Here is a 15,139-nt window from a genome sequence, read left to right as displayed (position 1 = left end):
CTTCCAAAGGCAGCTAAAGTTAATGTAAAATCTATCCATGGGCATCTTTCCATTGTCTTCTGTAAGCACTGGATTACAGTTTTCCTGGCAGTGTGAGAAGTCCATGGAGCTGGAGGGCAAGAGAGCGTGAATTCACACGGAAGGGCATGCTATGCTGTCTCTGGGACATCATTCTCCAGCACGCTTAAATGTAATCCAGGATTTAGGAGACACTGTTCCCCAGCACATCTCCTGTAGCTGCAGAGCAAAACACTAGTGATCATAGCTGCAATGGGGAGTTTGGGTCCCAGGGAAGATTTGAAGCTAAAACCTGAGTTGGGTCTTGCCATTTGCCAGGGAGAAGCTGCAAAGATGAATAATGGAAGAGGTATTTAGTTTAGGTCGAGAAACACAGGGTGAATATGACTGACCTACAAAAAAAAAAAAAAAAAGGGGTGGGGGGTATTATATTAAATGGAAAAAAGAATCTGTGTTTGAAATACTTTGTTCAACGGGAAACTGGGCAGTTTGTATTGGTTTTCTCCTATTCTTGCTTCTATTTTACAATTATTTAGCTTGAATTTTGTGCAAAACTGCAGTTAGAAATGCCCACGTGGGCCGTTTCTGCATTTTCCCAGTGTAACTCGAAAGCACCCACATTGTTTCCACGCTTTCCAAATGTTGTTTCCCCCCCCCCCCATTTTCTTTATTCCCCTCACATCCCCGCCCGCGTCCCCGTGTCCCCGTCCCCCTTTCAGGCTGAAGTTAACGTCATGTTTTCGCCAGGTTCCTTTCTTTGACTTGCCAGGCCCGACCTTGCTGCAGCCCCACGAGAGCCCCGGCTTCCCCCCCCCTCCCTCCTCCGGAGCGCCCCCCCCCCCCCTCCCCCGCGAGCTCCGCAGCCCCCCCCGAGCGCCCCGGCCCCCGAAGCAGCGCGGGGGAGCGGCGGGCAGGCGCGGGGCCGGGCTCCCGCCGCGGCGGGCACTGCAGCAGGGCGGGCGGCAGGTGCGCAGCCATCCCCAGCCGCAGCCGCCGCCGGCCCTCCGCCAGCCGCTGGCAGGTCGCCTCCCCCTCGTGTCGCGGGGAGCCGCGGGGGTGCGCGGAGCGGGGCTGGGGACCGCCCGGTGCTTAGCCCTGGTTGCCTGGCGCGGGGCGGGGGCGGCTCGGGCGGTGATGCTGGGTGGAGGAGGAGGAGGGGGGAGCTGGCGGGACAGCCTGAGGTGGGCGGAGGGGGGAGGCGGTGTTATACCATCGCGCCGGGGAAGGCTGAGCATTTGCAAATTCCGGCTTCGCAAGGCGGGGAGCATCCTGTCCCCGCCGGCCGGCAGGGCAGCAGCCGCAGACCAGGACGACGCTTCCCGGCTCCTGCTCTCCTACCGCTGCCCGCGGTATCCCGCCTCCCCCTGCCCGCCGCGGCCGCTGCCCGCCGGCGCCTGCCCTGCCCCGCGCCTCCCGTGCGAGGAGCGAGGAGCGGAGCGCGGGGAGGTCCGCTGGGAGCCCGGCACTGAGCCACAGACCCTGCCCCTCGCCCAGCCGCGCAGGCACGGGCAGAGCCCTGGGTGAGTAGTCTGGCAGCTCCCCTAGTCCTCCAGGCAGGGCAGAACCATTCAGGCCCCCTTCTCCACATCCCTTTCTTCTGCTCTCGGTTGTGTGCCTGGAAGGTGCAGCTGATCGCTGCCCTCTGGTAGGTTGGTCAAGCTGGGATCCTGGCTTGGGGAGGGATTTTTGAAAGGCTTCACTGTCTGCTCCTTAAAACAACGTCATTCTACTAAGTTACCTGTCTTCACTTGGAAATCTTCGTCTCCTTCCCTCCCTATCCATAACCTTGTAAAATTTTTTCATCCTTCCTTTTCCTTTTTTCTTTTACAACTTTTCCAGCCTTACAGAGTTGCCTCCTTCACTTTCACCTGCAAATTTACATAGGTAATAAGCCAACAATAGGCTGCAGGGCTTCTTTAGTCATTGAAGGTTATTACTAACAAGTGGCTCAAAACATCTGTATGTTTTTCTTTTGTTCTCCCCTAGGCTGAACAGTCATGACAGCTGAAAAGACTATTCCTATAATTAATGGCAAGCCAGACGATGCTTTGGACCCAGAAGCCTCAAGTACCAACCTCGTCCACAGTAATGATAAGAAAGTTCATGAAAGAGGCCACTGGAACAATAAGGTTGAATTTGTGCTTTCTGTGGCAGGGGAGATTATTGGGTTGGGAAATGTTTGGAGATTCCCGTATCTTTGCTACAAGAATGGAGGAGGTAAGATGGCATCATCATATGTTGATTTACAGCTTGCTATAAACATGTGGGAAATAAACAGTTAAGAATGTTTTACAGTGATTTCTTGAATGAATAAGAGGTATGTGTTCAGGATTTCGGTGTATATGTGGATAGAGCAGTATTAAGCATCTGACAAGTAAGGAAAAAATATTTTGTTTCTCTTTCTTTCTCCTCCCAAATATTGTGTGACTTACTTTCACAAGTTTCTTTTATGTTAGTAAATTTACATCTTTTTTTCTCTAAGATTTTTGATGTGGAAGGAGCCAGTGTTCTATCATAGTAGTAGTGTGTTTTCTTCTGCATGTGAATACAGACCCACGCATACTTTAATAAGTTTGTCTGATGTAGAAAATAATGGAGCAGTTTATTTTTCACAACGGTGTACTTTGGAGAGGATGAATGTTGGTTTTGATACTGCTACAAAAAATACTTTCATTTCTTTGTCATGTGAAAATTTCTTTAATTCAACCATACTTTTTTTCTTATTTCTTCCTAAATCACTACAGTGAGGTAGGGGAAGATGTAAAAGCTGCCTGTTACTCAAAGAGGAGAGAAAGCACCATAAAATTTAGAATACAAATATTATTTGAGAGAGAAAGAGCAGACTTAACTTCTACAAAAGTGCAACATGTGGCATGTATTGGTTATAGTTATGCATACACAATGAAAGGTATGTGATGGTTAAGAATAAGCATATCAGCAGTGACTTGCAAAGCAGTGAGGGGAGGAAAGAAAAGTAAATAAAAAATTTGGTTTAGAATTCTGTGGACTGGATTCAACGTTCTCCTCCCTTAAGGCCTGAATCAGTGTTATAGAAGCTTATGCCTACACTACCTGTTATGGGTAGGGAGAAAATCAGTATTTTCAGTGGCTGATATGCAAAGATCTGTTCTCTAATGGGTTTGCGGGCTAACAGTTCTGTGTCAAACATCTTTCCCTTGTCCCTCAAAAACTAGGCATGGTTGTCTGAACTCGGGTGGTTTTGGCCCAGTTTGTCTGCTGGTTCTGTAAGGCTGATACTGCTGTGGAAGATCTGTTTATGGTTTGTGGCTCCTTTCATTGCATAGCTGTGCTTTGGCAAAACTAAGATGACAAGAATTCGCCTGTTTTCAGAATGATGCTACCAAGTACTGCTGTTAGTACATAAATATTAATATGCTGGATATGATATGCAGAACAGTTTCTTGTTGATTGTCAAAGCTTTCACAGAGAAATTTTGGCAGAGAAAAAGATAGAAATATTTTTTCAGTATATAATGAAGATTTCCTTGTTCATACAGTAACCTTTATGTGCCCATTTGCATATAAATATGCTAGGTTGTCAAAATGTGAAGCTATAATTTTTAAGGCTATAACATTAAGTGGAAAAAATTTCTAACCTTTTTTTCTTTTTTTTTGGTGATTTGGTGAAAAAGTAATTACTTAAATATCATACTTAATCACCACTCTATTCCTTAAGAATAGAATTAATGTGTGTATGGTTTATTTGGTCATGTCCTGGACCATGGGAAATTTGCCATTGACTTCAACTTTATTCAGTGAAGACTTGGTCTATGACCCGCGTTTTTGTAACTCTCTGGAACACCCTGCTGGAATTAGACCAGGGTTGGACTTGTTTGATACATCAGATGTAAATACTGAAAACTACTTAGTGTGTGGTAAGTGAAGACAATGGTAAGATATGAGCTAGTTATTTCCTAACTTGCTAGATACAGAACAAACCTAGAAGCAGTAGTATGGAACTCCTGAGGTCTGATGCTCTCTGGTACTTACTCCAAGTCATAACAGGTAGTGTAGGCATAAGCTTCTATAAATTTACTTTGTTCTTATGGATATTTAATGGGTCTTTTTAGGAAAATTAATTTCTTTGCATGCTTGGAATTAGGTGTATCTTGGCATATGGTCTCTTTGCAAGCTGGGAAACCTGGTGTCCTCTAATTTTCGTGATGTATACCTGTTGTAGAACAGTGTTGGAAAAATAGTTAAAGCTAGTAATTTCAACAAGTTGCCATGCTTAACTTGCAATGGTTGTGTGCATGAGCAGGCCAGGCGGGATTTGATACTGGTCAGCAGTTCACCCAGCATTTAAGATTTCGTTTGAACCGTTTGCACAGCAAATCATGCAGAGAAAGCATGTTTTAGATGCAAGGATTCCATTCTTTGTGAAATCCACTTGTGTTGCTTGAGATGCAGCTGAGATTCATCTATAGGCAAACTGCCTAGCTGAAGGAAGACACTACTCGTGAAGAGATCTCTTTTGATGTGCTGGGTCTGAAGACAGAAACTTCAAGTCAAAGCAGCTGTGTTTAGTTGTCTCACCTTTCTAATCAAAGTGCCTAAAGCATAATAATTCATAAACCTGATTGTTGCAGGTCGTGGGTGTGTTCTGGTGTTTGGGTTTTGGTGTGGTTTTTTTGTTGCCTTTTTTTTAACAAACATTATGAACAGGATGCCTGTTTGCCTTGTAGTTGTAGAAATTTTCCTGAAGTATATTCAGAAATACTTTGTTCATTGTTACTATTCTGATGGAGATTTAATATTGGAGAGGTAACTATTAAGGTGCCGTTCATAAACGATCAAATTGACCTTCAGGACTCCTGTTGACGGAAGAAAATGCTACTATTGCTAGTGCCATAAAGAACTGATCAATGTATGCAGTGATGGACACCATTGTAAAACACATCTTCCTAGGAGAAAATGCATCCACCAAAACTTTCATGTGTTTAGCGTAACTTGTGTTGATTTAAAATGGAATGAATGATGGGATGCTTACGTCATTTCATGGGAGCTTTAAATGAAGTTATTTAGTGGTGTGGGATTATTTGTTTGTGAGCAAGTAGGTTGAGGCCTGGATACAAACATTTTATATGTTGTACTAAGCTTTATTCTCATAACTTAGGCAGTTAACACTGTAATTTTCATCCAATTTCAGGTAAATATTCTGTACAGCACTTTGCTGTGCTAGTCTGCCTGGTTAAACCAGCAAAACTTTCTTGGTGTAAGTGAAAATGGCAGAATGAGTTATTTTCTGCTTTCTTCTCAGTATTTATTTATTTATTTCCTTGTTTCAGTCTAAACCAATTGGTTTAGTTGCTTGCTTTCCACCTCATCCTTTGACTCATCAGAAAGTCTGAGGATTTGGGGGAATGAGGAAAACCAAATCCTTATATGTTAACAGATTCTCTGTGTAGTCAAAAGGCTGTATTTTATTCCTTATTATTTAGGTTCAATTCTAAACGGATTACCCCAAATCTACGTTATTAGCAAGTGACATGTATGCCAAAGCAATGAGAGAAGATACATATGTTAGGCATATTCACAGCCATGTTTTTTTAGGTGCCATACCTAATAACACTATTAATCATTAAATAATACAATACTACTTCTGTGTGTTAATCGATAAAAAAGGATTACTTGTTGTTGTTGTATACAATGCTTCAGCACTGAATTGTACTATTCAGTGTCTATGCTGGAGTTTACTGTCAGCATCTAACAAAAATGTTGATGTTGTCTTATTTTGCTACAATTTCATATTAATATTTCTAGCTGATAAGGCCAAGCCCTGCTTTCCTGTTCTTGTAAGTAATTCTGAAGTTTATTTCATCATTCCCTTTCAGTGATTCTTATCATCAGGCTTACCCAAATAACATACAAAGGACTTCTTGGTTTTAATTTCCATAATGCTTCTTCATCCCTGCTTTCCTGAGAAAGGCAAGGAAGAGAAGATCGTGTAGGCTGACTTGGTGACGATCACAGCGGAGCTATGTGGCTGAGCAACACTGGTCTTTTCTGTGTTTGAGACACACATGAACAGACTTTAGTCTATACTGAGGAACTTTGATCTTTTTTTGTACAAGACACTGGTTTACAGGTTAACTTTTGATATTTGGGGCAAGGAGTAAACACTTTCTGCACTTTCAGCATCATGCCTGAGTGGTGGCTAATAGGTGATCCTTACTTTATTAAGAAAATTAATTTCTCACTATGCTGTCAAGGAACTGTATTCACTGTAACTAATACCCCCTCAATGTTTACTTGTAGGTGCTTTCCTCATTCCATATGTGGTTTTTTTTATTTGCTGTGGAATACCAGTATTTTTTTTGGAGACGGCCTTGGGGCAGTTTACGAGTGAAGGAGGCATTACATGCTGGAGGAAAGTTTGCCCTCTATTTGAAGGTAACAGTTCTGTGTTCTACTGCAGAAGAATGCATTCAATTTGAAGTAAAATAAAATAAATTGTATCAAAATTGAAGTTAAGATAAAGTGGTAAGCATTGGTTTTTAAAGTACCTGAAAAGTAACTGTTTTCTATTTGTCTCACTTCTTTTTTTTCTCTAGGCATTGGATATGCTACCCAAGTTATAGAGGCACATCTAAATGTATATTACATCATCATTTTAGCATGGGCTATCTTCTATTTGTTTAACTGCTTTACTACAGAGCTTCCTTGGGCTACCTGTGGGCATGAATGGAATACAGGTATGATGACCTCAGTAGAGATTATTGCTGTACAAATACTTCCAAGTAGTTGGTTAATATATTAAAACATCAGAAACAAAACTGTTCTGGTAGAAAATCTGTGGAAATGGGCCAATCGCATCACACTGCACCATGATAAAGGAATCCTGGAGTGAAGACTTATTCACACCTTTTTGTTTTCAGTCATTGTATAAGCATTTGTTCCTGCAAAATACAATGTCAGATAGCAGAAGAAGACTTCGGATCTTGTTAATTTTTTAAGATATTCTGGCTAAATCCTAACACTGTCATTGGCAATCATATCTATTCTCATGGAATACAGTAAGTCAATTCTACTGACGAGCTGATGACCTGATGACAGGTTACAATCTTGCTTTTTCACTCTAATGAAATCAGGAGGAGTTTAAATGGAAAGTATTAAATGTGGAACTTCGGATTCACTTTTTTTAATGCCAGTTGTTGAGGGATAATGTTCATCAAGCTACTTCTGAAAATTTAGCCACATAAATAATCCTTACTGCATGCAAAGTAGCCTGTTCCATGAAAGATGAGGTGTGTATTCATAAGGTTTTGCAGTACAGGGCTCTGCATCTGTCCTGATTGATATTTTTATCTGTAATGCTCTACTTGCTGCATGTGAAGATCACAAACATCTATGGGGAGGAATACATACTGATGCCCTTATTTCCGCATTCCTGAAGTCTTTGCATTTGTTTCCTATATTACTGTCTGATTTCAAATCATGTACCAGTTGTCCTGTCTTTCATGGCTTTTAATAACTGGTCATTATTGTGTTCTTTGAGCAAACTAAAGCTGTTTGAAATCTTGCAGTTTAGGTTATGTCAGGGAGCTAGCCGTGGGCCCAATAGATGTGGAAGGCTTCAGTATCAATTTTGGCAACCCTGCAAGGCAGCTTAGTCAATGTTGATCGCTGTTCAAATAGTAAGTGTCAACTTGACAATGCTGAGCTGCCTTGACCTCCTTTCTCTGTATTGGAGATAATAAAAATAAGCCAGAGTGACTATTCACTTGCCATATTAAGGCAAAGCGGGAACTTGTTGCTGGCAGTGTTTCATGAGCCAATTGTTACCATTGGCCATTGAACCAGCAGCTGGAGTAGGAGTATGTTGTAATTCCCAATCGCTTTGGTTTTTCAAAGCATCTTTCTTCTGCCTCAGATGTTTTATGGGTCCTTGCCATTGCAACTGTGCCTTTGGAAAGCGTTGTAGCAGACTGTAGCATACTGCATGGGTAGGATGGGATAGGCCTGGGATCCTGGTGATCAAATTAGTGTTACAGAGGGAGGTGTGGCATTTTAGCATACCTAGAAATCCTTTAACCACAGAGAGAAAATGTATTATAGAATAGTAGCTTTACATGATGGACAAGAGGAAATGTACTTGCATGTCAATATAGCAAACTCTGTTTTTGTTCTTTTATAGAAAACTGTGTGGAATTTCAAAAACTTAATATGAGCAACTGCAGTCAAGTCTCTTTACAAAATGCCACTTCTCCAGTGATGGAATTCTGGGAGTAAGTGCAGATAAAATTTATTTTTGACCAGACTATAAGTTATCTTCCAATATTTTGATCATTTACACATGATTAGGTACCTTGTAACCCTATAGCACTTAATGATAAGAGTTCAACTGGGAATTTTCTCATACAGCCAAAGAGAGTCAGGATGAGAGTTTTAACTCTTTTTGTTTTTAGAGGGTACAAGGAAAGGAATTCCATATCCTGAAAGAACATAGAACAAAGTGTGCCACTTAGGAGCTTGGCTCCTGCTGCTGGAGGGAAGAACCTCAAACTCATACTAATGAGGAAGCAGAGGTGAAAGGAAAAGGATGATTTTAAATATTTCTTGGGTTTTTTTCCAGGATGTTTCTTCTTTTAAAGAGCTTGAGAGTTGCACCTTCATCCTTGCTTGAGCTAATTAATACTTTGACTTCTGTATCTCATTATGATTTAAAGGACTATGTGTTAGTTATTCAGGGATAATAATAGGAGAGTTTAACTGTCTCATCTCCTTGCTTCAGATTTCCAGTTAGAGTAACAGAAGACAATTATATGTCTACAAAATACAGTCTGCTTTTGTGGTGACACATATTTTTTCTTACTATAAATATTTAAATTGGTGCATGTGTAGTCACATATTTGTGCCTTGCAGGGTGTAGTGTGTGTTAAGACAGTCATGGAAAAGGAATGTTACTTAAAATACTAAGTCATCTCACAATTCAAAGTGTGTTACAAAATTCTGGCTTACTAAAATTTCTTGCAGGCAGGCCCAGTCTAATCTTGTTAGTTTTATTAAGATAGAGCCTTATTCTGAGGCTCTATGTTCAGAGCTCTGTTTTATGTTCGGGACAGCATTAGCTACACTTTGAAAGGGCCATAAATAAAGACTATGCTTGAAGGGACAACTCTACATTGACATATTTTTCTTGAATGTTAGCATATGCTATTGTCTTTGCCTCTGAACCTCTTTTTCTTGCTACATCAGTTACATTAGCCTTCATGGGTGGTAGTTGTTGCTTCAGTAAATAATGTTTTATTTAAAAATGCCCCCCCCCCAAGCCAAAATAAATCTGAACAAGGCATGAAAATGCATACATTATGTGGTTAAAATTGTAATTTTATTTTCTCTTAAAATTCTCAATAATCGTAACACCTAACACATTAAATCAAAATATACCTGCTCTACCCATTTCCCAGTTAATATTACAGAATAAACAAGAATTTCTGAGGTGGCATCTCTTATTGCTGTGACTTCATAATTTTAACAAAGAGATCTTACGGTTCTTTGGGATAACCAAAACAAAGATTTCATATAATTAGAGTAAATTAACAAAGTATTTTCTCCAGTACTGGCCTTGTTTATTCGCTGTGCTTCTTTGTGTATTCATCAATATTAAAAACTCAGCAATTAATGGTAACTCCAGTTATCCAGAGAAACAGGCAACATTCAGTTGAATTATATGGAGGGTGCAGACTAAGTTTTATATTCTCATGTTTTTAGGATTTTGTTTTTTTTTTGTTAGTGCTTATATTTAGACTGTCCAAGTACCCGTGTCAGTGCTATTTTGATGCACACACGGGTGCATTTTAAGCATGTCCCCTTCTCAGAATTCTCTAAAAATGAAGCTAAAAAAAGATTCTATAGCTGAACTTGGATTCCAGTCACAGTGGGCTTTAAATCCTTCAAATTTTGGACAAAATATTTGCCTACCTGATTTTGGTTGAGTTAGGAATGAATTATGAAACTGGAAGAGCTAATCAGATTTAGCCTTTTCTATAACTTGTTTTACAGTCTTGTGTATACAAAGTTGAAAAGACACGCTCCAGAACTTTTAAAATCACAAAACCTGAGAGAAGATAAATAAAATAATTTATTTGAAACTTCTTTGTTGTGTTGTGGACAAACTTTCCATAATCCTAACAGCGTACTGGCCAAAATGGCTTAAAACATTGAACTTAACTACTTTCCCTGTCTAAGCAAAACTGAAGTTGCATAGCTTTTCACACTTGGAAAATGAATATACTCTCTTCCTCCTGAGGAAGATATTTGCCTTGTTAAAATTTAAGTAGATATGACGTTACATGGCTTCAAAATTCAAAATAGACGTAACAAACTAGTTTAGAGGTGGAACAATGAGCTTTATTAAATATCAGGACTGATTTTACATTAAAATAACTAATTGGAATGAACAGAAGTTTATAATGAAGTTATATATCTTAAATATATTAGACAAATGCACAGTAGAGTTCTTTGTGTATAGATTATGCAGTGCAGATCAGAGTAGTTAATAGGAAGTAAATGTGTTACTAAACTAGTTAATTTGTCCAGCAAGTAATCTTATAGTCTGTAGATGTTATTTCACTTAGCCAGAGGTCTTGTTCACATCATGTTGCTTTATTCCTTTATAAATTCTGGGGTCATTTATTGTAAGACACTTTTTGAAACAAATAGTAAAAGGAAAATTGATGGGGTAGACTGCACAGAGCAGATACTTCTTGGTATTTTCATAGCTCATGTGGATAGTGTGTGAGAATCTTCAGTCCAATCACAGGACTAAATTCATTTGCATAACGACCAGGTTCCTTACAATTAATTAAGTAGATGCCCGTGAAGGGAAGGGGGAGGCTCTTAAATTTCTTCTGAACAGCCACACCATTCAAAACATTTACGCTTTGCTCTGCAGTGTCAAGTCTGCAATGGAAGTTTCTCAAAGTTGTGGCCACTTAAAGCCCATTTATTGTGTAAGGGGTCAGCTGGGGGAAAAAAGTTTGGGGTTTGTGTTTTTGGTTGGGGTTTTGGTTTTTGTTTTGGTTTTTTGTGTGTGGGTGTTGTTTTTTTTCTGTTAACATCTACTCTTGAGATGACATGTATATTGGAGTGGCAATTATTGTGAATAGTGATCCTATTTGCTTACTGCATATGATCTCATTTACATGTGGAACTAAATACTGCATTTGTAAACTGTCAGCCTGATGTTCTATCTTGCTTTTGATAATCATATTGCATTACCACAGCCTTTTAGAGTATTCACAATATCTGCAAATTTTTTTAATTTATGAAAACCCAAAACCCAATAAAAATGCTTGGGGAAGACTCAGTATTTACACAAATGCACGTTTTAGCAGTGCTATGTGTTTCTTTCAAGCCTAGTGCCCTCAGTCTAAGAGTTAATAACGCTGAGGGCTATACAGGTTGCTATGTATCATGCACCAGACTAGACTGGTATTGTGTAAATATCAGCAAAGATTAGTAGCAGGGGCACAAGCTGGATTTGGTTTTGTTCAGGCGCATGGGAGTAAATGAATACACCGGGCTCGGAAGGATGTCTGCTGGCTTTGAGAAAGAATCTCTTTCTGTCTGTTTTTTCTCCCCATTTAACTAGTACTACTAGGTCTTTTCCATCATCTAGGCTAGAAGGCTCAGCCTTTGTTTATTTGTGACTGGAAGCAAATCAAAATCCTTAGTTGGTTTGAGGACTGCAAATAAAGGCTTCAGTCTCTCTGATACATTTCTAGCTTTTATTGATTTTGTGGCTTTGGCTACTCCTAAACCCATTGCTGAAGTCAGACAGCAACTTGCCCAACTTGCAGTTATGACTGGGAAGATAACTTTGCAGTACTATGGAGCTTTTCTGGCATGCAGAGTAGTTACGTTTCTTCAGGTCTCTGCAGAGGATACTGTTTCCTTGCTACACAAGCAAGTATATTCGCACTTCCTCTGATAATGCAACGTTCTCTACCAGCTTTGATAGCTGGCTTACACAGACAGTGAAGGCCTATTTATTGTTTGTTGGTTTGTTTAAAAAAAAAGAGAAAAAGGAGACTTTAGAGGTAAGTACTGCAGTAGGTCCTATTTTCCTTTTGGTACATTCAGGAGAATCTCATTGTATGTTCAAGGACCTTAAAACTTAATATAATTTTTGAGCCTGTAATTCATATACTTACCTATAGCTATACAGTGAAAATGGTCTGATCCTGCTGGAGGAGCAGCAGGCAACATCTGGGAGTTTGGAGCCTCTTTACTTCTTTTCCTGCTTAGAAATGTCTGTCCCTGTTGGTTTTAAGACTTCATTTGAGTTAGCGGACTTGCCACTGTTGATAACTCTGGGAAAAATTAGGAGGTTAAGGATTTCTTACCTTGCTTACAAAGACATTGCAAGCCATAGCCTTGAGAAGTTTCACATTCCATCTGCATATGCAGTTTTTAAGGTAAGCAGCTGAATTAACTGAAATTCACTTTTTCTTCAAATTGTAATGCCAAATCCAAGGGAGGGGCTTTTTACAAGGGTGTGTAGTGATAGGACAAGCTGGAATGGTTTTAAGATGAAAGAGAATAGATCTAGATTAGATGTTAGGAAGGAATTATTTACTGTGAGGGTGGCAAGATACTGGAACGGGTTGCCCAGAGAAGTTGTGGATATCCCGTCCCCAGCAGTGTTCAAGGCCAGGCTGGACGGGGCTTGGAGCAACCTGGGCTGGTGGGAGGTGTCCCTGTCGGGGGAGTAGAACTGGGTGATCTTTAAGCCCAAACCTGTCTATGCTCCTCTGAAAGAATGACAGGCAAGAGCCTGAAACTTCACTTTTCATTTCATAACAGTGCCCAGCATTCAGAGACTGCCCAGTTAACTACCGTTTATGGTGTTTCTCTCATCCTTATCATATAGCTTGATTAATGATTTTCTAAGAAAAAAATAGTAATCCTAATTTCTGGGTATGGCACATGGATTTTCTAGTGTCCAAACTTTAAACTGTTAATAGTGGTAGCTGCAGAGGTAGTAACAGAGGTCTTGACAATTTTGGATGTATTAAAGCAGTCCCATGAAAGAGCTGTGGCCATGGATGAGGCTATATTTATAGCCTGGGAAACAGAATAGCGAGGAGAAGATACTCTGCTCCATTGTTCTGATGCTTTCCTAGGAGAGGAAATTGTCTGGCAGGTACAGGGGCAGCAGCTATGTCTGTGGGCTCTTTTGGCTGCTACTCCAGTCTGTCACCATGGTCAGGAATTTGAGGTTTCTAGTGCCTGGGAAGGGAGCTGGACAGACAGAGGACCCATGGTTTTGTGGTTGATTCCACCTCAATAGGTTTTTTTTATTGGCTGTGTAACAACAATTTAGTCCTCTGTTAAAGAAGGTCTAACTTGTTGGCCTGTCATTCTCTGGAGGGGGTGACACCTCCTTAGCATTTCCAAGAAAAGCATAGTGAGAAAAAACCATTTTTTTGTCTAGGGAAAAAGAAAAGGGACTGTTCTCAGCAAAAAGGAAAAGGCACAATCCCTTTCCTTGCAAAGTCAAAGAGAGTTTTCCTGTTTCATTCAGGCTGCAAATGACTGCAGGAGTCACATTGTGGTTAATCCCCACTACCCTATGAAAAGTCGTTAGGAAGTTGAGACTCATCCTGCAGTGCTCAGTACCCAGAGACCTTCTGCACCTCTCAGAACTAGGGTCTTTGTGCATGTCTTGTAGAACATCGAGTTGTGCCAGACTTGCTCATTTCTGTTTGGTTCATAAAAGGCCGTGTGAAAATTGCTTTTTGTTTATAGTCGCATGAGCTTTTCATCTGGTTTTGCCTCAAAACCACTGACTTTGGTTTCGGTTGAGAGAAGTAAATGGGATAGGTGTCAAAATGCTAAGCTGATTTCTTAATATTGAGGGATAAATGTTACCCTAAACCAGGCAGATGGACTTTATACGTATTGTTTTTACTATGGAGACAAAATGACCTTAAAAGTTGCAAAGTCAAGTATTTGATTATTAGGAAATACTGGAAGTAAGGCTGTGCAGTTTTAAGTTCACATCTTTTATGGGTATAGATTTCTTTAGTTGAAGAACCACTTAATATTTTTTCAATAGATCTGCTTTGGTTTTGCTAGAGTATGGATAGGGAGGAAACACTGTGCAGGTATTCAATATGTTGTTGTTTTTCTATTTGTTCATTTCCTTTTGGTTTATATCCTCATTAAGTTCCTGTTCTGCTGACAATGTTATTAATTCAATCAAGGCTTTCTAGGGTACTCATGATGTCAATGTCTTTACAGTCACAGTTTTCATGATTATTTACACTTTCACTGATCTTCACAAAAATCTTGATCAGTTCAAATTATTCCTATTTACAGAAGGGGATCTGAGCTACAGAGAGAGTAAAAGGAAGACATATGAGGAGCCCAAGACGTTTTTTCATGCTATTTAGCATTAGGATTGCACACATTTTATTTCAATTAACAAACCAGAAAATATTTGAGTCAGCTTTGTCCAAAGATGAAGATTTAAAAAAAGTTAAAGACACAGTAATATTTGCTTGAAACAAGTAATTGCGATTTCATTCCGAACAAAATATTTTTTGAGCACTTGCAAGAAAATTATTTTTAAAAATAACTTTGTCATCTTTAGTCTAATTACTCAGTATTTAGAAGACTCTCTTCATTGTATTTTGCTTGAAAGAAGTTGAATACATATATTCCACTCTTCTGTATGGGTGGGAATCTCACCGTCTTTTCTTGATCTTGCTCTGCTTTGTATAAAAGTTAAGTAATCGTGGAGCATAGACTGGGATGCTAACATCTTGCTTCTCAGGTGCCTTGGCCAGAAGGATTATTCTCCCTCTGTCTCACTACTAGTTTAGATGGTTTAGATTGAAGGGGATATGTGAGGACAAGAAGGACTGAGGGAAACTGTTCTGATACTTTATAGGTTAATAGTTAGACTATCCAGTTCCAGTCTTTATGCCAATAAATATTTAATTGTTTATACACAGTGCTAACAGGAGAGAGTGAAAGCTTTTTCTGAATCCACCTACTGCAGAATAGCAGGACATGTGATAGCTAGGGAGTTCTCTTGGTAGAGAACTTCATAGGCTCTAGGGTATGGAAGGGCTATGAATATGGGTTTC

General features: G+C 39.9%; 1 protein-coding gene across 1 annotated transcript in view; it reads left to right on the top strand.

Annotated features, from left to right (window-relative positions):
• Positions 1 to 1,307: 1,307 nt before the first annotated feature.
• SLC6A11 (solute carrier family 6 member 11) overlaps positions 1,308 to 15,139 on the top strand; it is a 107,514-nt gene continuing 93,682 nt past the window's right edge. Inside the window, exons 1-5 of the mRNA XM_056337702.1 lie at positions 1,308 to 1,538; positions 2,005 to 2,235; positions 6,297 to 6,431; positions 6,593 to 6,733; positions 8,176 to 8,266. Coding sequence (XP_056193677.1) covers positions 2,016 to 2,235; positions 6,297 to 6,431; positions 6,593 to 6,733; positions 8,176 to 8,266 — 587 coding nt within the window. The 5' untranslated portion in view covers positions 1,308 to 1,538; positions 2,005 to 2,015. The remainder of the gene's footprint in view (positions 1,539 to 2,004; positions 2,236 to 6,296; positions 6,432 to 6,592; positions 6,734 to 8,175; positions 8,267 to 15,139) is intronic.

The sequence above is a fragment of the Falco biarmicus genome, chromosome 4, assembly GCF_023638135.1.
Source record: "Falco biarmicus isolate bFalBia1 chromosome 4, bFalBia1.pri, whole genome shotgun sequence".
NCBI lineage: Eukaryota > Metazoa > Chordata > Aves > Falconiformes > Falconidae > Falco > Falco biarmicus.
The sequence above is the reverse complement of the archived record's forward strand: the minus strand, read 5'-3'. Positions and strand labels throughout refer to the sequence as shown.